Raw genomic sequence first — 23,383 nt, forward strand, 5'->3', positions numbered from 1 at the left:
TGTCTACTTTCTCATGTAACATTTTTATGTTACCCTTTCTACAATTAATGGCTGGTAGCAGTGGTTTCCTTTTTCCTACCATTGTGTGTTTTTACTGCAGGCTGCGTTCGCAACTGCAGTATAGCACCCACAGGTGCCCATTTTGTCAAAATAGCCCCGGTCTTCTTTTTTTGCCATTTCCTGTTGTAAAGGTCCTTCTCGAGATTTACTCTGCGCACAAAACCAGTTTTGGTCTTTTTGTTTGTTTTGTCTTTGGCGGGATTCACTGGTGAATCCCGCCTCTGGATCCAGCGTGTCTGGCAGCACAGGAAGCGAGGGAGGTGCCTGAAACTCCCTGTGCTTAGTCTCCTTAGTTACAGACATGCACCCAAAGGTGATTGGCTGGCTGGCTGTCCTTGGAGGACAGCCACCCTGGTGTGTGAGTGACAGCTAGGGTATGAATGAATGGGAGAGACTTGCATACAAGGCGAGGTATTTTGCAAGGAGTCGACCACTGGACGAAGGAATCCCAAGAAGAACTTGGAAGAGAAGCTTGCTGCCACTCCTGGACCGTTGGTTTGCCCGGTGAAGCCCTGCTGCAGTGCTGAAGCTCCGAATTCGCCTCGACTAGAGAAGCCCTGCAAAGCACGACTTCTCTTCTTGGGTTAGTGGCTGTGGGACCAATCAACTCCAAGACAAACTCAACTGGAAACCCTCTCTCTGCTGGCTTTACTTCCATTGCTGCTGCAGGAACCGAGTGCCAGTGGACAGGAACACCAGTGCATCATTTTTAAGCCAGACCCGAGCTCTAAGAAGATCCACCGGACTCCCCTGAAGCAGGGCTGACTAAGCTTGAGCCACCTCAACAGAGTGCTGGACCCCAGAAGCAGGGAAAGCCCACAAGATGTCCAAGAACTGCGGTGGTGCTATTCACGAGAAGCTGAAACCACAAAGTGCTGCATATCTAAACTTTGCCCATTGCTACCGCCGACCTTCGAATCGGAGTGGAGCAGTCCCCAGACGTCCTCCCTCTTGCCCCCACGACTGAAGCCCAGGAACAACTGGATCTGCCAAACTACAACAGGAACAAAAGCCAGTTGGAACCATTTCTTCAGACCTAAGGTACTGTGAACTAAGGAGTACTTACCTCTTGTCTGTGTATCTTGCCTGTTCTCAGTTGAGACAGGCAGTTTCTGCCTTTTGCAGAGTTGATTGCAGCTTTGCCCTTCACACGCCTCCCAGCTTGTGGCCCAACAGTGATTTCTTTTTCCACAAACTCTCTTATAACATTGTGCAAGACTTTGCTTCAGCTCCGACTTTGCTCAATTGACATTGGCTGTCCTGGCTCCCTGAAAGACTCTTCTAACCCCTGACTTTGTGTTTTAACTATCCCTCCAAAATGTCATACATTCTTTACTTGTATAGCTGAGAAAGGGTTAATCTACATTGCATTGGGTGGTTCAAAAGTGCTTAGCTGTTTGAGAAACGTGTTAACCATTGTTTCCTTCCCTAACCTTTTCCTTATTGCCAAAACCTCAGTATTATCAATTCATGTGAAAAGTGATATATCAATGTCCACAGTGTCCTAGCTATTGAGGTCACCTCAGGGTATAGGAAATCTGTGTGCCACCCCAAAAGGGTATCACTTACTTTATTGAACGGAAGGAGTGTATTTTGAAGTGTATTTTTATTTTTGCCAATTGCTCCCTTCTAAAAAAGGCTTATTTTAAAACTCACGGTTAAATTAATAAATAATTATTTAATCAAGAAACCTTGAGTGTAAGTGTTATTTGGATACTTGTCACTGTGAAACTCTATGTTGCAACCCTACCGCTCACATTGACCCCTCTTGAGATAAGCCTGGCTGCTCAAGCACTCTACCAACTTCTGTAGTACAGACTTATACCAAAGGTTGGGTTACCCATTGCCAAGAGGACACGACTGGTGTAGTCCCACACAGGGTTACTACTACATACAATCTTGCCTAACAGTAGGTATGTAAAATCATGCACTGTTGCCCACTCTCTATTGACCCCTTTTCACAGTGGGCCAGTGCTTGAAATATACATATACTTGTAACGGGGGAACTGGTTTCCCACTGAGAAATGTGTATGCGTTCCTATTATCCCCTCGTCCCATCTTCCTCATCCCATGACAGACCTTTGCTTATAAAGCAGTCATAAAACTAAACATACATTTTTTACGTGGCCATCGCTCCTCCCCTTCCTTAGGTTCACAATAAGTAGGCGCCCCCATCTGTTATTTGTCTGTTGCACAATTAAACTTTCTAGGCAGCCACATGGGCCACACTGCCCCCATTGATTCAGCACAACTACTTGCACACTGATGAATCTGGACCTGGTTCCTTTAGCTCTGGGGTGCTGTATGTTACGGAGCGAGGAAATCCCTGCATGCATCCGCGAGCCACAACAAGGGCCGCACATGCACAGAGAATAAAGGGGACCCCGTGCAAGCAGACGCCGCCGGGATCATGTAGCAGCAAGGCATGTCTGTGTGTCTTTATTCAGGTACCGGGCTTGTGTTACTGGGAGGCCCTGGGGCATATATTAGAATACAACATTGCCGACGAGGACGGCCCTGATAGGGGAGAGGAAATATATTGGGCAGAATCTTGGTGACATCCATGTTATTTTCACGACGCCTACTAGATGCTGTTACCTACGCAGCAATTGCGAGCCGCCATTTTGTATTCCGATGGTTGCGGCCCTCGCGGGGTGCTTGTCCGCTGTTCAGTGTGCAATTTTTGGAATCCCCACGGCTATCACACCATGGATGGCTGTGATTAGTTGTGCAATTACTACTCAGCGACTTGGTGATACTCTTTTGGCATCAGGAAGAGGCCAAGGACATTGTTCTATCTACATCATTGTAGACCCACTAGACAACGGAGTCCAGCCCAGGAGTCAATTTTTTCTCTGGTGCCATCAGCCTGGTGTGGCACATTGGACACGTGTGTCACAGACTTGCGGTGTCTGTAGCAGGTAGAGGTGCTTGTGTGGTCTGGTGCCATGGAAGACCAAGAAGATGCCGGAGCACAAGTGCAGCCTCTGCAACGACAGCAAAGTACTTTGGCCCCAATGCCCGAATTCGATATGTCCGGACCCCCTTCCAAACTGGGACCCAAGTAGCTCATGTGGGTCAAAAAGCTAGAAATGTATTTTAGAGCCACTGGGGAGACGGAAGATGATTCCAAGGTGGCGACGCTGTTGTATTCAGTGGGGTCAGAAGTCCATTGCATATTTGAGTCGCTGAACTCTCAGGCTGCCACATATGTCGACGTCAAACACGCCTCAAGGAACACTTTCTGCTCCTGGCCAACCAGGACTATGACAGGTTTGTGATGTGCGCTGAGAGGCAATCAGGAGAGGAGACCCTAGAACAGTTCTGCGGGAGACTGCGCCATCTTGCATCTTGCCAGCACGTGCAGATGGGAAAATGAAGAAGGGATGGTGTGCAATCAACTCCTTCAAGGATGCAGCTCAGGGAAACTTAGACGCCAGGTACTCCGAGAGCCAGGTTTGACGCTGGCCCTGATTCTGAACATGGGCAGGGCGTACGAACTAGCGGATAGCAGAGGTGCCAAGATGGATGCAGCCATCTGTCCCGGGAAGAGTGAGGAGGCCTATACCATTGGGCGCTCGGCAGCGAACACAACCCAAAGGCTGTGATGGGCACAAAGGAAACCTGAGCAGTTTCAGAAGACAGAACAGCCCCAGCTCTTTGAATACTGTGGCTATGACCTCCGACATGCCGGCAACTGTCTTGCAAAATACAGGGTGCGAGGACCAGCGAGAGTCGACAATGGCAGCCCATGAAAACAGAAAAATGTGGCTACCATTGAAGAAGGGATGCAAGAGCTTGACATCGCTGAGGAAGAAGAGGAAGTCTTCTTCATCTCGAACATTGACTCTGGCTCCAGAAAACGTTGGCAACCCACATGTGTGGTTGACATTGAGGAGACCCCAACACCAGTGCGGATGGACACAGGAGCCTCCGTTTGTGTCATGGCTGCCAGACATTATGAGGCACTGCCAGGTCCACCGGTGCTTGACAAAACTAAGGCCAGGATATACACCTTTGGAGGCAATTAACCCATTCCCCTACAAGGGGCATGCACCACATCAGTCACCCATGGCCAACACTGCATCAAGGCCAAGTTTTTTGTGACCGAGGTCAGCCAGCATTCTCTGCTAAACTGTGCAGCATCGGAAGCCCTGAACATTGTTCATTTCGCCATGTCAGTATACCTGCCAGACGTCCACAATATCACGGAGCGGTATGCCGACTTGTTTAAAGGGGTAGGAAAACTGCGTGGCGAGCCCATACGATTAAATATTGATGAACCGGTGAAACCAACTGCCCTAAAACATCGGGGCACAGGTCGAACAAGAACTGCAAAATCTCATTGACATGGACATAATCGAGAGGGTGGAAGGCACCATCCCATGAGTGTCCCCTATAGTAGTGGCCTCCAAACCCAAACAACCGGGGGCAGTGCATATATGCGTGGACATGAGGCTGCCCAATATAGCCATCAAACGAGAGCGTCATCTGACCCCGACACTTGACGATGTGGTGGGAAGCTTCAGGGTCCAAGGGTGTTTTCAAAACTGGACCTTCGCTCAAGGTATCACCAGCTTCAGCTGCACCCTGAATCCTGTTATATTACAACCTTCACCACACATGAGGGCCTCTACCAGTACAACAGATTGAGTTTTGGGATTTCTTCGGCTGCAGAAGTGTTTCAAAACGTGATCAGAGGGGCCCTTGCAGGCCTAAAAGGAGTGCTAAATTTAAGTGATGACATCCTTGTGTACGCATCCTCAGAGGCAGAACATGTGAAAAGACTCGAAAAGACCCTAAAAAGGATCTGAGACCTAGGGTTAACACTACACCAGGAGAAATGTGGATTCTTCAAAGACATTCTTCTTCGGATTCGTGTTTCAGGCAGGAGGCATTTCCGCTGACCCAGAGAAAGTACGAGACATTAGAAAAGCGCCCCCCTCGGAATCCCCTTCAGACATTCGAAGCGTCCTGGGGATAGTAAATTACTGTGGGAAGTTTATCCGGGACCTGGCCCCCCTCTGAACCACTGAGAGCTCTTACGAGAAACGCCGCCACCTGGGAGGGGTCCGCCCTGGAGTAGAAGCTGTTAAACTCCATCAAAGCAGTGCTGACAGGGGAAGAAACAATGGCATACTTCGATCCCAAGAGGGGGCCTGAACTGGTCGTTGATGCGAGTCCAGTGGGACTGGGAGCAGTACTGCTGCAAGCGGACACGCAGGGACAGATGCGGCCGATAGCGTACGCCAGCAAGGCTCTGACTGACACGGAAAAGAGGTACTCCCAGATTGAGAGGGAGGCGCTTGCCATCCTGTGGGGCTGTAAACACTTTCGCCTGTATATACTGGACAAACCAGTGTCGGTCATTACCGACCATAAGCCTTTGCTCTCCATCATGGCGAGGGCGTCGTCCAAACCTCCCCCACGTGTCGAAAGATGGATACTGTCCCTAACGTAATATGGAATGAAGCTTCAATACAGGCTCGGTACGAATAACCCGACAGACTACCTGTCCTGCCACCCCGGGGGTGGCCATGCACTGGAAGGACCAGCGGAAGAAGAGTCTGCCGAAGCCATCCGGCACGTGCTGGAGGCCGCCATGCACATAGCGCTGACGCTGCCAGACCTGGTAGAAGCATCTACAGCAGATGAATGTTTTCAGATCATAAACACTGCCATGGCCAGTGTGGACTGGAAGATGGCGTTGGAAAACGGATCACACAGAGAGAAAAGCGCCCAACAGGACTTACAAGCGCTAAGGCGCTCCCACAACAAGCTGTCCGTTTCAGAGCAGGGACTACTGCTAAGGGGACAGCAGATCGTCATACCGCGGATGCTGGTGGAGAGGATATTGAAGTTGGCCCACAGTGCCCACCATTGCACTGCCAAAACCAAAGCCCGTCTCAGAGCCAAACTGTGGATCCCTGACCTGGAGCGTCGGGTGGACGAGTATGTACAACAGTCCATCTGGTGCTAAGCTGCCAGCCCGGCAGCGAGAGAACCCTGCATAGAATCAATGGAGAGAAGTAACAGACCATGGGGCACAGTACATGCCGATTTTGGCTTCACCGGGAGAGACATCTGCTTTTTGGCAGTGATCCAGAAATAGAACGGGTTGAGTCCACCGCCAGTGTTCACACCATTCAGGCACTGGAACGAATCTTCGCTAACCCATGGATTTCCCCTTGAACTAGGCTCAGACAATGGACCCCCCTTTGAAGGCCAATAGTTCGCTCAGTATATGGAGGAATGTGGGATAAAACACTGAAAGGTGACACCACTCTGGCTGAGGGCCAACGGAAAAGCCAATCAATTTATGCGTACCCTAAACAAAATATTCACGATTTCACAAAGTCAGGGGAGGGAACTACGAAGAAACCTGTTCCAGTTCGTCCAGGAGTATCGTGCCACTCCCCATCAGTCCACTGGGGTGGCCCCAGCAGAGGCCCTGTTCAAACGGTGCCCCAGAGGATTAATACCAGACATAGAAGTGAGAGAAATGGGTACCATCGATGACGGCAAGACACTAGCGGAGCGACAAGCGCGCAAAGAGCGTGAAAATTCCAGGAGACATCTCCAGACACCCAACATTGCAGTGGGGGACATTGTACTAGTGCACAACCGCCATCCAGGGGGAAAGTTATCCCTAACGTATGAACCCAACCCCATGGGGGTAACACATGTTAATGGATTGATGGTGACGGCCTCCGATCGTAGAGCAACTGTTATCAGGAAAACATGCTACTTCATGAAGGTGGCAGTCCGTCCAGCGGGGGAGTGTCCTGCAGAAGGCGAGCAGGTGATTCCTGGCACCAAGGGACAGCGAGGATGGAGGCAACCAGATACCCACAGACTCTCCACAACCGGTCCTGAGTGACAGCCGGAGAAGGGTGCTTCGTTTTTGTACTTGTTTACTTGGAGCCTGCCAGTATAGGCCTATTCATTTAAAGTATTTGGGCTACTTGAACAATTATAAGACTAACAGTATAATGACCAATTGCAGCCTGGTACTTTCAGCCCGTAGGGCTGAGGCAAAGAACTATACTATTTGACTTCTCAGAATGATGCACTAGTTGATGATTTTCAATTGCCTACTTTCATTTTGAAGATATTGGTACTTTTGTGTGAGTGGGTAAATGAATATGCAGACAAACTGGGCCCTCAACACAGAGGTGACCTGACGAGGGCGCCCCCTGTCTAGTGAGGGCACCTCCTCGCGCCGCCCCTGCTACTTTGCATAAAAGCACGCGTATGGTCAATGGCCGCCGACGTCAGACGCGTGGGGGCGGGGCCGGCCTGTCCTCTGGCTCCGAGTCGCCTGTCAGTGAGGCCGGAGACAGTGACAGCGCGGCGGGCGAGCAACGGTCTCTCCGCCCCGGCTTCTCTCGTCAGGCTGCTGCCGCCGCCGTGAGGGTTGCCGAAGCAGGGGCGCGCGGGCGACGGCCTCAGAGCAGCGCTGCGCGGCCTGAGGATGTCGGTGGCGGGGTTCAAGAAGCAGTTTCACAAGGCGCATCAGGTAGGGAGGGCGGTTAGTGCTGGTGGTATCAACACTCCAAGCAGGTGCCCACGCTGCCATGTGCCCCCTGCTACCAGCGAGGGGGGGAGGGGGCAGGTTACTGCATCCAGGTGCCCTGCCACCAGCGTGGAATACTCCATGCAGGTTCCCAGAGCCGTGTGCCCCCTGCCAAAAGGGAGGAGGGGCAAAGTACACCCAGAAGGTGCCCCGGGCCATGTGCCCACTGCCACCACCAGGGGAGGGGCAAACTGTACTCCCTGCAGGTGCCCACTGCCCAGAGCCATGTGCCACCTGCCACCACCTCGGGGAGGGGTAGAGTACTCCCTGCAGGTTCCCAGAGCCATGTGCCCAATGCCACCACAGGGAGAGGGGTGTAGTATGCCATGCAGGTGCCCACTGCCCTGAGCCATGTGCCCCCTGCCACCAACTCGGGGAAGAGTAGAGTACTCCCTGCAGGTTCCCAGAGCCATGTGCCCAATGCCACCACCTCGGGGAGGGGTAGAGTACTCCCGGCAGGTTCCCAGAGCTATGTGCCCAATGCCACCACAGGGAGAGGGGTGTAGTATGCCATGCAGGTGCCCACTGCCCTGAGCCATGCGCCCACTCCCCCAATGGGGAAAGGGCAGAATGTACTACATGCAGGTGCCCACTGCCCAGAGCCATGTGCCCTCTGCTACCAACGTGGGAGGGGTAGAATACCCCATGCAAGTGCCCAGAGCCATGCACCCACTGCCACCATCGGGGGCAAGGGCAGGGTACTCCCTGCAGGTGCCCAGAGCCATGTGCCCTCTGCCACCACCAGGGGAGGGGCAGAGCGTACTTCTTGCAGGTGCCCAGAGCCATGTGCCCACTGCGACCACCGGGGGAGGGGTGGAGTATTCCATGCAGATGCCAACTGCCCTGAGCCATGTGCCCCCTGCCACAGACGGGGGGAGGTGCAGAATGTACTTCATTCAGGTGTCCACTGCCCAGAGCCATGGGCCCCCTGTCACCCGCCGGGGGGGGGGACGGTCAAAATGTACTCCAGGGCAATGTGCCCCTTGCCACCAGCAAGGGGGGGCCAGATTACTCCATGCCGGTACTCTAAGCCATGTGCCCACTGCTGCCAGCGGGGGAAGGGGTGCAGTACTCCATGCAAGTGCCCAGAGCCATGTGCCCCCTGCCACCACCGGTGGGGGAGGGACAAAGTACTCCATGCAGGTGCCCACTGCCACCACCGGGGCAGAGGGGCAGCATGTACTCCATGCAGGTGTCCTAATCCATATGCTCACTGCCAACAGCGGGGGAGAGGTGATGTATTCTATGCAGGTGCCCTAAGCCATGTGCCCAAAGCCACCGGCGGGGGGAGAGGTGGAGCGCTCCATGCAGGTGCCCAGGACAATGTGACCCTTGCCACCAGCAAGGGGGAGGGGGTCGGATTACTCCATGCAGGTTCCCTAAGTCATGTGCCCACCGCCACCAGCATTGGAAGAGGTGGCGACAGTACTCCATGCAGGTGCCCTAACCCATGTGCCTACTGCCACCAGCAGGGGGGAGAGGTGGAGTACTACATGCAGGTGCCCAGAGCCATGGCCCCCGTGCCACCAGGGGGGGGAGTGGTGGAATACTCCATGACGGTGCCATGAGCCATGTGCCCATGTGCCTACTGCCAACCCGGGGGAGGGGCAGAATGTATGCCCTACAGGTGCCCACTGCCCAGAGCCATTTGCCCCCTGGCACCACCGGGGGGAGGGGTAGAGTATTCCCTGCAGGTGCCCATAGCCATGTGCCCACTGCCACCACAGGGGGAGGGGTGTAGTATTCCATGCTGGTGCCCACTGCCCGGAGCCATGTGCCCCCTGCCACCACCAGGGGGGCAGGGGTAGAGTATTCCCTGCAGATGCCCATAGCCATGTGCCCACTGCCACTCCCCAGGGAGGGGTGTAGTATTCCATGCAGGTGCCCACTGCACTGAGCCATGTGCCCCCTGCCACCGCCGGGGAGAGGGGTAGAGTACTCACTACAGTTCTATGTGAAAAGATCTAATTTTAAAGGTCTAAAGAGAAAAAGACCGATCTACAATGCCCGATATTTTTAATCTTAAAAACAGCACTGTAAAGGTCTTTTTCTCTTGAGTCCTTTAAAATGCAGTTTTTTAAATTTAAAATATTCGAGGGGTTACAGCCCACCATTGGCATTCCAATGAAATAATCAATGCCTGCAGCAGTGTTTCCCCCAACAGCAGGGGCAGAGCACCCCAGATAAGCACTGCTGGCAGGATGGTTCCCATTGCTGATATCAGAGGCAGTCCGAATTGTTAATACCCTTAATCGCTGCCTAAATTTGTGTGACCACTGCTAATAGCAGGGGCAGGAGATTCCATGATTTGTATGATATGATATAGTATTTATAACGCACCTATACACAAGTGTTTCAAGGCGCGACGAGGCAAGGGAGGGGGAACAAAGGGAAGACAGAACACCGATCCTACTAGTCCAGGTATCATTCAGATCGTGCAAGTGCATGGGGAGGGGGAAAGGGAAAAGTGCGTGGGGAAGGGAGAGGGGTAAGTGCAGTACATGGGATAGTAGAATTAATAAGATAAATAAAAAGGCCACTCGTGGCAAGTGCAAGCAAGTGCAGACATAAGTGCTGGTAATAGCCAATGACTGAAGCAGTCCACTGCCAACAGCAAGGGCTGGGCACCCCTTGCACCTAACCACAGGTAGCAGGGTGGTATCAAAGGTAGGGCCAAAACATGTAATACCTTTAACCACTGTCTAAAGCAGTGTGCCCACCGCTAACAGCAGGGGTAGAATATTCCATGCAATAACCTATGCCTAAATTGTTTCATTGCGAGGGGCAGGGTACCCCGTGTAGAAACCACTGACAGCAGGCTGGTTCCCACTGCTCACATCACGTGTAGGGCCAGAACATGTACTTTCCTTAACCACTGCCTTAAGCAGTGTGTCCACCGCTTACAGCCAGGGTAGAGCATTCCATGCAATAAGCAGAACCTGCAGGACTGTGTCTTCCCCCAACATCAGGGGTACAGCACTGCAGGAAGATAACCACTGACAGCAGGGTGGTTCCCACTGCTCACACCAGAATAATGCCCTTAACCACTGCCTAAAGCAGTGTGTTCACCGCTAACAGCACACTCAGACTATTCCATGCAGATAACCACAGAAAGCTGGGTGGTCCTCACTGCTGCCAGCGGAGGTAGGGCCAGAACATTTAATGTCCTTAAATACTGCCTAAAGCAGTGTGTCCACCGCTAACAGCACATGCAGACTATTTCACGCAGATAACCACAGAAAGCTGGGTGGTCCTCACTGCTGCCAGCAGAGGTAGGGCCAGAACATTTAATGTCCTTAACTACTGCCTAAAGCAGTGTGTTCACCGCTAACAGCACACTCAGACTATTCCATGCAGATAACCACAGAAAGCTGGGTGGTCCTCACTGCTGCCAGCGGAGGTAGGGCCAGAACATTTAATGTCCTTAACTACTGTCTAAAGCAGTGTGTCCACCGCTAACAGCACACGCAGACTATTCCATGCAGATAACCACAGAAAGCTGGGTGGTCCTCACTGCTGCCAGTGGAGGTAGGGCCAGAACAAATGTCCTTAACCACTGCCTAAAACAGTGTGTCCACCGCTAACACCAGGGACAGAGCACCCCATGCAGATAACCACTGATATCATGGTGGTTCCCTCTAGCTTGAAGATTTGTATTTGTGAGAAAGGACAACTTTTTAAGAAACTAAGCTTGGCTTTAGGGAGATGCTGTTTAATTTAAGGAGTGTACAAATGAAGTTGAATTTGATAATTTCCCTACATATGTTAAAGGTTGTAGGTGTAATATATTAAGCAATCTACGTAGCCAAGCCAGAGGGTGGCGTCCCTTCTTCAGACCATGTCCTCTTTCCCCCGCCACAACCCTCCCCCTAAATACTCCCAATATACTTTTTTTAAGCGTGATCCAAGAATTTGGCACCTTCTTTAACAACATTTTTGAATACAATCAATTTAGAGATACATTCCACACACTTAGGCTATAGCTAAAATTGTTCCGATTCATAACAAAGTTCCCTGGTCATATCGGCTCGTTATAACCCCATTTCCCTTATAGATGCGTTAGAAAAAGTTTATGCAAAAGTTCTCGTGCAGATTAGGTGGAGGAAAAACAATGTATAACCCATTTGGAAGCAGGCTCTAGGGAGAGAGTTAGCACGTCGAGCAAGTGTTTGTTAGCTTTGTTAGTGGCAAACTATCTTATTTTAATGAAGGGTGCATTGTATTTATTGATTAATGATTATCGCACTGATTTCAATAGTGTCCGTCGTCCCTTGCTTTGGTCTATGTTTGGAGCCTAGATGTTCCTACGGATCTTCTGAAAGCAATTGAGCATCTCTGTGCAAATAACTATGCTTCTGCCAGGTGTGCATTAGGAGGCAAGACTACATCAACATTTCCTATAAGCTTAGTGGTCAGGCAAGGGTGCGTCTTGGCACTCTTGCTCTTCTGCCTGTATATAAACAGCGTGGCAGAAGGGATTGCCAATCTTCAGGCAACATTAAACAGGGAGTCCTTTGGATTATAGTTATTCACGGATGATGCAATATAAATATCCAAATCGCTGCTGGGCCTCCGAAAACAATTGGCTGCCCTGAAACACCCTATACAAAACAATTGTTTGTCAAGGAAGTAAAAAACGGATGATTAATTTAAAATTGAATGACAAAGTTATCAAAGAAGTTGACCACTTTGATTATCTGCAGACAATGCCACTGATGTCCTTGACAATCAACAGAAATTGGCGACAGGTCAAGGTTTTTCAATTTATATGCGAAGGTCTAATTTTGTATTCTGAGTTGGTTGTGGTGGCAACACTCTAAGCGCCGTCCCTCTCTCTGTGGCCTCCCAGTGGCTCCCTCAACCTTTTGCCAGACTTCCTTAATCCCCCAAGATGATGGTCACTAGAGATCAATAACTCCTACTGTCTAATATCTTCTCTGGCTAGCGGTGAAAGCCTAAAGGCGAAAGCTGCATTCACCTTGTTCTCTCTGGGACTTCCTAAAGGGCTCCCTAACCTTCCCCAGCTATGAAGCGATGATATATGCTTGTGCCAGCAACAGACACCACGGTCAGTTTTCTCATTCACTTACTCCCTTTCTCTCCTCTCCCTGATCTCTCCTCCCCGACAACCTCTCCTTCCTCTCGCTCTCTCCCTTTCTCACCTTCCATCCCTCTCTCCTGTCCCTACCATGTTCCGCATTCTCATTCTATGTCCTCCTAGCTCCTCTCACCCCTCCTCACTCTGCTACTCTCACCCATCTTTACTACGCTACCCTCACCGCTCCTCATGCTGCCACTCAGGGGTGTGGTGCCATGTCTACCCTTCCAGGGATATGGTGTTTCTCTTACTCTCAACCTGCCTAATGCACTCTCTCTTCTCCCAGATGCTAAACAGCTACATGTGATCGTTACTGACTAGTGGATATGAGCTTCTGCCTCTTAGGGTGCAATTGTAGATTATTCGAGTTACCAAACTATCAAGAATATTAAACATGTTTCTGTACCCCTTTGCATGATGCCACCTTAAGTCTCTGAGGCTCCTTTTTTCCCAATTCTCAAGAGCCACAGGGCACTGATGGTTGAAACCTCATTGTAAGAGTAGTCTCATCCACCTGAGCAACTGTTATGACGATGTAAAATACATAATTCCTCCTCGGCTACCAGTCCTGGGGTTCCAAGGCCCCTCTAGTGGTACCTGCTAAACTCATCACAAGCCCAGAACCCCTTCTCCTTCCATCAGCCAAAATACTAGGCAGGTATGTTCTTTGTAGTCTTCAGAACAGTTTGTTCTTATGGATAGTATGCAAAAGAATGAAAAGATAGGGATAATGATGTGTTATTTATATAGCGCCTTTATCACAAATAATGAACGTTTGTGTATTGAAGAGCCTGCCGCTCAGCTAGAAATTGATTTCCGCAAAGGCCATATCAGGGTGGGCGTCAACTGCTGGCAATTTGTTCCTCAGTAAATATTAAGCGTTATGATCATTGCTCTATTATGTTGTCAAATGTCTCTTCTCTAAAATCACTGCATTAGATCTCGTTCTGAGCCAACTCCTTCATGCTACACAGAAGGTCTCTTTGTTGCTAATATTGCTGCCACTTTTTTTTTCAATCTGAGGTCCTCCCGACTCCCTTCCGAAATAGCTGTCATGTTGAAGAAGAATGTTAATGTTTTTATTTTTTAATTTATTTGTATGGCCAAAGTTTCTAAGGCATGCGTCTCTCTACTACTAACAGATGTGTAAAAAGCGTGTCTTCAGCTCAGCAGTGGAGCCCTTTGTTAGCCCCTCATGGAAGGAATGCTGTTATTACTAAGAGTGCTCCTGTGGAAGGAGATGTTGGTGCCATTGAGAGAAAGCTCGGGCAGTCGCATACTGTAAAGCATTCTTGGTCACAAACACAAAGAGCCTTAGAAACTCCATACATAAGCTTCAGACCCTGCATTACGACAATAGATCCGCTTTCTCATGTTGAGGCGGCGCATTGAATCCAAAAAGATAGACTCAATCGTCCCGACTGCTGCTGTTTAAAAAAAAATAAATATATATATATATTTCTGTGTTAGAGTAACAAAATAGGAAATGCATTGCAGTTCACATAACGAATGCCTACAAACTCGTAATTAGGAATCGTTTCCAAAAGCTAGTAATGTTTTATGTACTTTGTAACATGACATTATTCTATAGAAAGATTGTACTTAGTTTTCTGTTCGGTGTGTGTGTGTATATACGCATTTCTATATACGCGTGTGTGCATTCACGTGTGTGGTGTGTCTGCAAACACTTGTGTGTGTGTCTGCGTAAATATTTTATGAGGAGTCCTACACTATTTTGAAAAATTACAGATATGTTCACCTTTAATGCTAGTATACAATAGCACTATTTTTTATTTAAACATGATTACTTGTTCCTTGGAGTAAAGTATTTGGTCTGGACTGTGCTCAAGTGATATATTAGGCAGTGCCCTATGGATAATGTAATGAAATCCATGTCTGAGGTGAGAGGCTGGGACTGGGGTGACAGCAAGTCCTGGGAACCATCACCCACTCTGTGATGAAGGCCTCAGAGGTGGTCGCTCTGTCCATCCCTATCCTCGTATGTTTTCCCTGCAATACTATCCTCAACTTCCCTCGGCAGCATAAAATCTGTCACTATATAGGTAACCTATCAGAAAGATGGGCAAATACCATGCAATCCGTAGAGCTGCCACAGTCAGCATCCACAGGTTATCCATTAGAATGTATCCTGGTCACTGGTGGAACTGAGGCTCTGGTGGGGGATGGAGTGCCTTAGACACAGTTAACCACGATATTCTGATTGCAAGTATCCGTGACACCCTGGGAATCACAGGTCAGGCTCTAGTGTGGTTAACCTCTTTCCTCTCCGACCGCCCATCCCAGGTGGAACTCGGAGCCTTTCACTCAACTTTCACTCTCTGAAACTGTGGTGTTCCCCAGGGATCAAACCTATCCTCCTGGTTCTTCAACGTCTATATGGCTGCCCTGGCACATGTGATTGCCACTTTCCCTTCTAACTTCCAGTGCTACGCGGAAAACGCGCAACTATCTTTCAGGCTATCCTCAGCCGTCTCCTCCTCTTGGCTCATATCTGATTGCCTATCTACTATTCAGTTTTGGTGTGCTGTAAACCTCTGCCTCAATGCCACTAAGATTGAGATCGTTTGCATTGGGACCCCTGCTCCCGCCTTCCCACTCTTGCTCTGGCTGGCCTCCCTTGGCCCAGCACCTGCACTCACTTGCAAAGCAAGAAACCTGCGGGTCATCTTTTACTCCACTCTCTCCTTCTCTCACATTTCAGACATCTTTAAAAAAATCTATCAACTTCACCTCCTCAGAGGTACTCTACCTTTTCTCACTTTCCCCCAGAGGCTCACTGTCTCCAGAGCCCTGGTTCTCTCAAGGCTGGACTATTGCAACAGCCTCTTGCTGAACCTCCCTTCTTCTGCCCTGCACCTCATCCAGAACAGAACCGCAAGACTTATCCTTGGCCTCGAGTCCAGTGACCGCATCTCTGCGGCTCTGAAATCCCTCCAATGGCTTCCCATGGCTGCAAGGATCAAATTCAAGACCCTTTGCATTGTTCACAAGGCTTTCTGTGGCCTGGGACCTACCTACCTGCAATGCTGCCTACCTAAATACTGTCCCTCACAAGCCCTCCCCTCATCTAGCTCCAAACTTCTGCGGGTGAGCCGGTTCTCCAAGCAGAAATTTGGAGGGAGATCCTTATCCTCAGCAGGTGCCTCCCTGCCGCCCTCGTCTTCAGCCAGAGCTCCTTAAATTCCGGAAACTCCTCAAGACTTTCCTCTTCGCCTCTTCCTTTTCTCCCTCTACCCTGCTAACCCAGTTCTCTGTTTTTCCCTCTCTCCCTCCTCTTGCTTACAGCATGCTGACTGGCTGACGGGTGTACGTCAGAGTCTCACTTGTCCCCTGGACTCCCGCCAGTCCTCTTTCACACTTGCCATAGGGCCCTACACTCCACCCACACTCAATGCACGTGTGAAATTAACCCTAGAGAGTGGCTCTCTCTGCACTTACCCCAGTCTCAATCGATCCGGAGCACTTGATCCCCCTGTGACCCTCTGCGCACTTGCTTGATCCGTACGCACCACACCTGAAGATCCTATGTCTGTTCTCCCTTGTCTTCCCCCTTAATTGCACTGTTAAAACTGCAGAATTGCCGTCAGGCCTATTTGCTCTCTCCCAAACCGGTAAATGTATTTATTTTACTCACTTACTCTGCCTGTGCAGACTATTATCGTCTCAGAATTTGAAGGGCTCCGAGCGACTGTTTTTTTCCCCCCCATGTTCCCACCCTCCTTGTGCACTTTGAAACACTTGCCTGTGTATAGGCACTATATAAATAAACAATACCAGTAGATAGGAGCATGATGCAACACATGGCAAGAGGTTTCGGCTTGGGCAGGTTGACAGTCAGGTAGGCACAAAGGGCAAAACCAGCAGATGCTCCTGTATTGTTAATTTTTGTCTCTCTCAGTAAGTTGAAATATTTCGATATTGCCTTTACTCACTGCTCTCAACTCTGCTGTAACCCATACCAAACACCTGCCTGAACATATTCTGCAACAGTGGCCTGAAAGTATAATACCTTGTGCTGTCATGAATAGAATGATCTCTTGTGGTCTGACAGAGTTCTACAGATGAAGAGTCTGTGATTCTCCTTAGATCAGAGGTCCGTCCTGGGATTTAGCGTGTGATGCTCCCCTTAAAGTAGGTAGGTGAAACTCCATGGATGCATTTGAAGATGATATAGAGCATTTTAAGCTGCATTTATTTAAATTCTATACTAATACCTGCTAGCAGCTTGGACATTATCCGTTTTCCTACATCCAGAAACCATACATTGTTGAGCCACATGGAGTCTGTAAATAGGTTTAAATGAAGTACCCCCAGGAGTGCATTACAGTAGTTAAAGTGACTAGTCACACAGACACCTACTACAACTTCACACCTCCCCAGTGGCATGAAGTGACGAATCCCACATGGCCGCCTGATATGATTATAGCATTCCTTGGGAATGCCAGGACCTTTATCAACTAGAACTTCTAAGCATTTAACGTGCGCTGAAAACCTGAAACGGTTTAGCAGTAAAAAAATTATGACTAACCTAGAGAAAATAATGAACAAAACTAGTGCACCCCAGTCCCAAAAGGTTCAGCTCACTTTCTCCTCTGGGCTTGGTTCACTGAAAGGCAACAGCCTGTGAGTACCACTTACCTAGCGATCGAGAGGCCATGCCTGTGCCTCTGCTATGTTGTGTGCCCATAGAGCTGTTGAATCTGGAAGCGAGAAACCATCATAGACAGATAGTGGGAAACTCTGGACCCTAAACACAGTGGTGACTTTCACTATATGGCAACATGGGCCAAAGATGGCTTCCACATGTTTTAAAACCTCCACTAATTGAGCCACGACATAAACCACTAACCAAATGCTAACACCTGCGGTTTCTGTAGTCATTAGATATATCCCCTCGCACACCCACACTACAAACACACCAAAGTACACTTGTACAGTTGAAGAACTCTGACCCGGCCCCTAGCAATGATTAGAAGGGGAATAGGGCTAAAAGGTGCTGTGGGAGTCAGGCGAATCAAGAGCAAGGAGACGCATGGCAATGCAGTGAGAAGGGAAGATGGAGAAGGGGAACCAAAGGTGGAGGAGGGATAGAGCAGAGCAGAGGAGCGAGAGAGAAGAGCGTGGATGGGAGGTAGAAGAGTGTGGGTTGGTGTGACAACAGTGGAGGTGGGGCAAAAAGGAGCAGAAGTGTGCAGAAGACAGGATTTTGGAGTGGGAAGAACGAAGGTGGGGGATAAAGGAACAGAAGTGAAGAGAAGAGCAGAGGTGGGTGAGAAACTAGCAGAGCGAGAGGAAGAGATCAGGGGTGTGAGAAAGAGAAGCAGTGAAAACAAAACCCTTAAAAGAGAGGTTGGATGGCATAGAAAGGTGAAGAGCTGAGTAAAGGGATGAGGTGCGTTTTTGAAACGGTGAGGACAGAGGGAAATTAACGTAAAAGAGGGAAAGCTGTAGACGGAAGAGGAATAGGTCAATTAGTAAAAAGAGTGAACAGCAGTTGAACAAAAGAATAGGGGGGAATGTCAGTACTCACGCAAAACTGGTAAGGTCATCAGAGTTCTTGTGGTGATGGAGAGGTTGTCCAGAGAGTGTAATCCAATAACTTCAATGTTAACCCTTGTTAAGGGTCTCCTCAAATGAGGGTGACCTCTCCTATGAGAAAACCTGCTGTCCGTATCGCACAACGGATAACACGATTGTTCAAATGAAAGAGCAAGGTACCGTCAGGTACACGCCGAGCTGTGGGAAAAAGAGATAGTGTATTAACCACTATTCCTTACAGGATATGTGTAATTCTGGGTTTGATAGTATACCAACCTTGATAGAAATAAAGAAGATTGTCAAATTCGGTAAGGTGGAAGTGCTTGGAATTCTTGTTGAAGAGCCCATTAGTTTGGTAAGGATATCCAAGGATTGGAGGAAGGGACTGAACGAAAGGGGAGGAGGGTTAGTGGGTTAGTAAGGACCTGCCCCCGGGCATAACGAGGACTCATTAAAGGCAGTGGGAGGTGCACTTGATGAAGAGTTACTGCATAGTGTTCAAAGTCCTATGCACAAGCTAGATAATTGGCAAATGAAGATCCGAAAAGATAGGGGAAAATTAAGCAATTTGAAAAGACAATTCTTGGAGTCTTGAACCGGGATTGAGTATCAGCCGGTAAGGAGAATACAGATTCAGGGTTGATCCAAACAGCTAGAGTGCAGGTTGGGCAACGTGCTGGCAACAGAGTACAAAGGGGATCCAAAAAGCCAGTGCGTAAACAGGAGCGAAGATCGAGCAACGTGCTGGCAACAAAGTACAAAGGGGAATTCCAAAGACAGTCCGTAAACAGGAACGAAGGTCGAACAATGAATTGGGAAACAGGAATCAATAACGAAACACTCTGTACTAACTTCAATTAGAAGCAGCGACGTCTCAAAGAGGTGTTCATTTGGGCCTGCTTGGATGTACGCGTTGATGGACCCTCGTATGTCGGGTCTCCCCGGCAACGAAAACGTTTCTGTAGCGTGAGCGTACTGCTCCGTGGTCTCCTCCTGCGTTCCTGGCGTCGGTGTAGGCGCCATGGCAACAGCCAGGCACGCCAATGGGAATACATGGTACCAAGGCAATTGCGCAACGCCGCAGGCGTTTCCTTATGAACTGTGACAGGGAAGATGTAAAGACCCCAGAATCTCGACCCTAGCCAGAATTGCCAGTGATGAGGGATCACAGCAGTTCTTGCCCAACACATCAGGAGAGTCACATGTTGCAGATCCCAAATATTTTGTTTCAGTGTCTCTGATGTGCTTCACTTGGTTCCTCAAGTGACCCTATAGCATATATATCTTTCCTTTATCGACTTTCAGATGTTATTATGTGTCAGCGTATTGCTCACTGTGTAACGTGGCATAATTCTTCATGTGTGTTATTTGTCTTTCCCATCACCATTAGCTCCTGTATAGGGAGGGAGACGTGTGTTTGTACTGCATGTTTGATGGCATTCATTGGTGACAGTGAACCACTGAAAAACCAGGATATTGAACATAACCAGTTATGAGGCAAGTAGCCCCCAAATCATTAGCCATCCCAACAAGTGTATTGTCTGGATAAAACAGAACACAACATGGTGGACCACTGTGTGAAATTACAGTGAACAACATTTAAGTGTAGTTATTTAAAACATTGCTCTGGTGAAGCAAGCAAGTGTGAATATACATTAGCATAAGCTACATTGAATCTAGAAAGGGACAAAGACAAAAGCAACACTGCGGTATACGTTGAATTGAAACTAGAAAGGGAATACTTAAAGGAACAGTGCGCTAAAAATGTGTATTATCCCGATCGTTCAGGCTTGTCGTTTTAAACATACTGTGATCGGTCATAAAATTGTTCCTATGCATCCTACCTTAGTTTTCCTCACTTTTACACATGCGAAAACAATGTATTGGGCAAGGCCATCTTGTGCTAATCTTATCTGTCGATCGATCACCCTAAGTTCAAGTGCGCTCGCGGCAATAAATCAAAACACCCGCCCCTGAAGCTGACATCACTTGTCCGAACGATCTGATCCACCTATTTTCATTACGTTCGTGGCCAGCGTTGCCCAACGTGCCACGTCATCACCCACGACCGCAGAAACAGGAAGATAAAAACAAGATAAACACAAATATCCTCACACAGAGCGTACCTTCTCTGTCTTGCCCTAAATAGCATTTGCATATAGAATATTTCAATAATACATCAACAATAGTCTGCAAGGTTGCAAGTGCTTTTATTTTTCAAAAAATGTTCACAAGAAATTATAAACTCCAGGAAACGAACAATTTTTTTATTTTGCAGGTAAGTTAGAGCTAACGACCATCGCATGACTCTCAAGCTACGCAGATTACGATGAATTCTCAATGTTCTGTGTACTTGTGTGTCATTGTCTTGCTATATGGTACAACAGCAAAACTTTTCAATGACCCTCTTGGTGCTCCATGTGGGAGAAGACATTTATTTTTTTCACTTTCAAGCCCAACGCTTCTCCACGTTGCTACATCAGGAATGCTGACAGGTTGCTCTTTATTGCCAGAAACGCCAATGGACATATATGGCCATATCGATCGTCCCACATAAAGCTAATCGTAAAAACACTGGTTATGGTAATCGTCCAGTGTTGATTGAAGAAGCCATCAGCTGGCACCTCGAAGCTATGGCACGGGCAGTACGGTACAAAGTATCTGCGAATAAAACACAATAAAAATACATTTCAGTAGCCGTTCTTTATTTTATTGTATAACTCAACTGTTTGAAACCTAATCATAAGCACAAAACCAATATTTAACACAAATGAAAACATGGTGTACTACTTGAGACCACCAGTTGCATACAAGTTTAGCGCTGTGAAGTAAGTATAGCTCCCAATGGGATGGAGAACCACATGGAGAAAACGAAGAACAAACATAGCAACCATTTAGGTTAAACCACTGACAGATGTCATTATAAAGAAGCTTGCAAGATTACTGATCGAAAAAAGCAATCACAGTGCACACGGACAACGTTTACCCCATCGTCAATTAGTTATTACGCATACAGCACCCTACTCGTTTTAAATCCCAATAACAATTTTATGTAAACTTGAACTTACATAATTTCTGGAAATTCCATGTTGAGTTTGTCGATGAGCAACCGCTCTGTATGGTGTATCACACACTTTCACACTGACTTGCGGTATGTCCGTTCTTAATATATTCAAAGTTATCTTTTTTTTTTTTACTATTCCCCACAACTTATGTCCTTCAAGCAATTGCCTCCTAGCGCAAAAGCAGAGACGTTTAGCTTTCGATTTCGGAAAAGAATGCAGGAAAAAAAATGAAAAGGCATTGATGCAGTACAATGTTTCAGAAAAGGAAGGACAGCTTGAAACATCCATGTAAAGATTTGTTACGCCACGTTAACGTGTCATCATTCACAAACTGTGTGTGTTGCTTCAATGCACGTGTGTATATCAGCCCTCAAAGGAAATTCCACATAAACCCAACCTCACCCTCCTCCAAAACTGTTCATGCAACCAAGCGGATTCCCCGTTGATGGAGTAGTCAGCTCTAGCATATTATCGTACCTTTCACAGTGTAACTTGTGAGAGTTGGATAGACCTTAGCCTTTGCTACATGGAGAGATGATCCCAGCTTACACACGCTGCACTCTATAGACGGATGAGCAAAAAACCAATTGTTGCCTAACACCCCCAATGTAATACTGTTATGTACACTGTTTTACCAATCAACAGTGCATGTTCAGACACTGTGTGATGTCATACCTAGCGCTGTGGCCTTCCAAAAGGTACCTGGGTGAGCCCTCTCTGTAAATATCATGCAAGACAGGAGACATAGCATATTCCTGAGCAGTGTGTCAACTTGTTTTTAAAATTGCAGTAGCTGGTGAAAGTGCATGATCGTGCCGCTGAATGAAAAAGTGGTTCTCCTTGGGAAGTCTGTGTCAAGTCAGGTAGGGGCATGAGGCGGTGAAGAATTGGTTCCCACTATTCGAGTATGGTGTACCCTTGGCGTCAGATCAGTTTTCAGAAGGGTGAGAATACCTGGGTGGCACAGGATAACACAGCCAACATTGAATGTCTCTGACTGTCTGTCTGCTATCCAGGAGCGGTGTGCCTCCAATGATCTCACCTTCATCCAGGTGCTCACTGTGTCTAGAGAACTGGCTCTGTCTAGGCCTTTCTAAAGGCACCAACATTCAGTCTGTATTGAGAGAGCTTTTGTGATATTTTTTTTTTATTCTGTAAGAAATCACATACTAGAATGAACTGGACAATATATTTGTATGATCTAGCGAAACTCAGATATTAGGCACAGTATAAACCAATAACTCTGATGCTGGATATCACATTTAATATAGGGGCGTTTGACCAAGGGGTGTAATATTCAATTATGGATTCTTTTGAGTTCAAATGTTATTATGACATTTATGATATGGCATTTCTAACACCTCCAGATATTACTGTGAGCGCATTTTACAGAGAGCTACAAATCATTTGAATCTAGAAGTGCACATTTCAACAAGTTTGGATTTTGGAGGACAAGGCTCTTTTGCAATGTTTTCTGGCATGTAAAGTGGTAAGTGCAGTACTTTGCGGAAAATCCTGGACTGTCACACTGTCAGTTGACAGCTAACCAGAAACGTTTGCCAGAGAATGTACTGTCCATTGACATCTGTTCAACATTCCAAGTACGACTAATAGCAGGGAATAAGAATTCCCTTTGGTATTTGTAGCATTGACTTTTAGAAAGGAACTCTAGACCCACAAACTGACAAAAACTGGAAATCTTGCTGAAAGTCGATCCGCTGAACAGTATAGCTGATGAACAAAGTAGATTCCCAGCTGGCACTTTGCCGAGCATCGGTTGAGCAGACCATGTACATGTATTATGGAGGTGGACACAGGTTGCATTGATTTCAGGTTGGTGCCTTTTAATGCGCAAGACACATTCACCAATGGCTCCCCGCATATCTTGAGTATTCTCAAAAAATCTTCGGGGTAGTTTTCATGAAACAAATGTTTATTCACATCTCTTAATTAGACTGTTTATCGAATATTTCAACTTCATATTCAGTGAGGCCAGGCAAAAAATACTGGCTAGAATTTCTTGTA

General features: G+C 48.0%; 1 protein-coding gene across 4 annotated transcripts in view; it reads left to right on the forward strand.

Moving 5' to 3' along the window:
• The first annotated feature begins 7,336 nt into the window (after positions 1-7,336).
• SH3GL3 (SH3 domain containing GRB2 like 3, endophilin A3) overlaps positions 7,337-23,383 on the forward strand; it is a 789,999-nt gene continuing 773,952 nt past the window's right edge. For 3 of the 4 annotated variants that reach the window (XM_069624999.1, XM_069624997.1, XM_069624998.1), the window contains exon 1: positions 7,337-7,579. In XM_069624999.1, coding sequence (XP_069481100.1) covers positions 7,535-7,579 — 45 coding nt within the window. In that variant the 5' untranslated portion in view covers positions 7,337-7,534. The remainder of the gene's footprint in view (positions 7,580-23,383) is intronic. The other variant, XM_069625000.1, reaches the window with a different exon arrangement.

The sequence above is a fragment of the Ambystoma mexicanum genome, chromosome 11, assembly GCF_040938575.1.
Source record: "Ambystoma mexicanum isolate Mex_15411 chromosome 11, UKY_AmexF1_1, whole genome shotgun sequence".
NCBI classification, from domain to species: Eukaryota; Metazoa; Chordata; class Amphibia; order Caudata; family Ambystomatidae; genus Ambystoma; species Ambystoma mexicanum.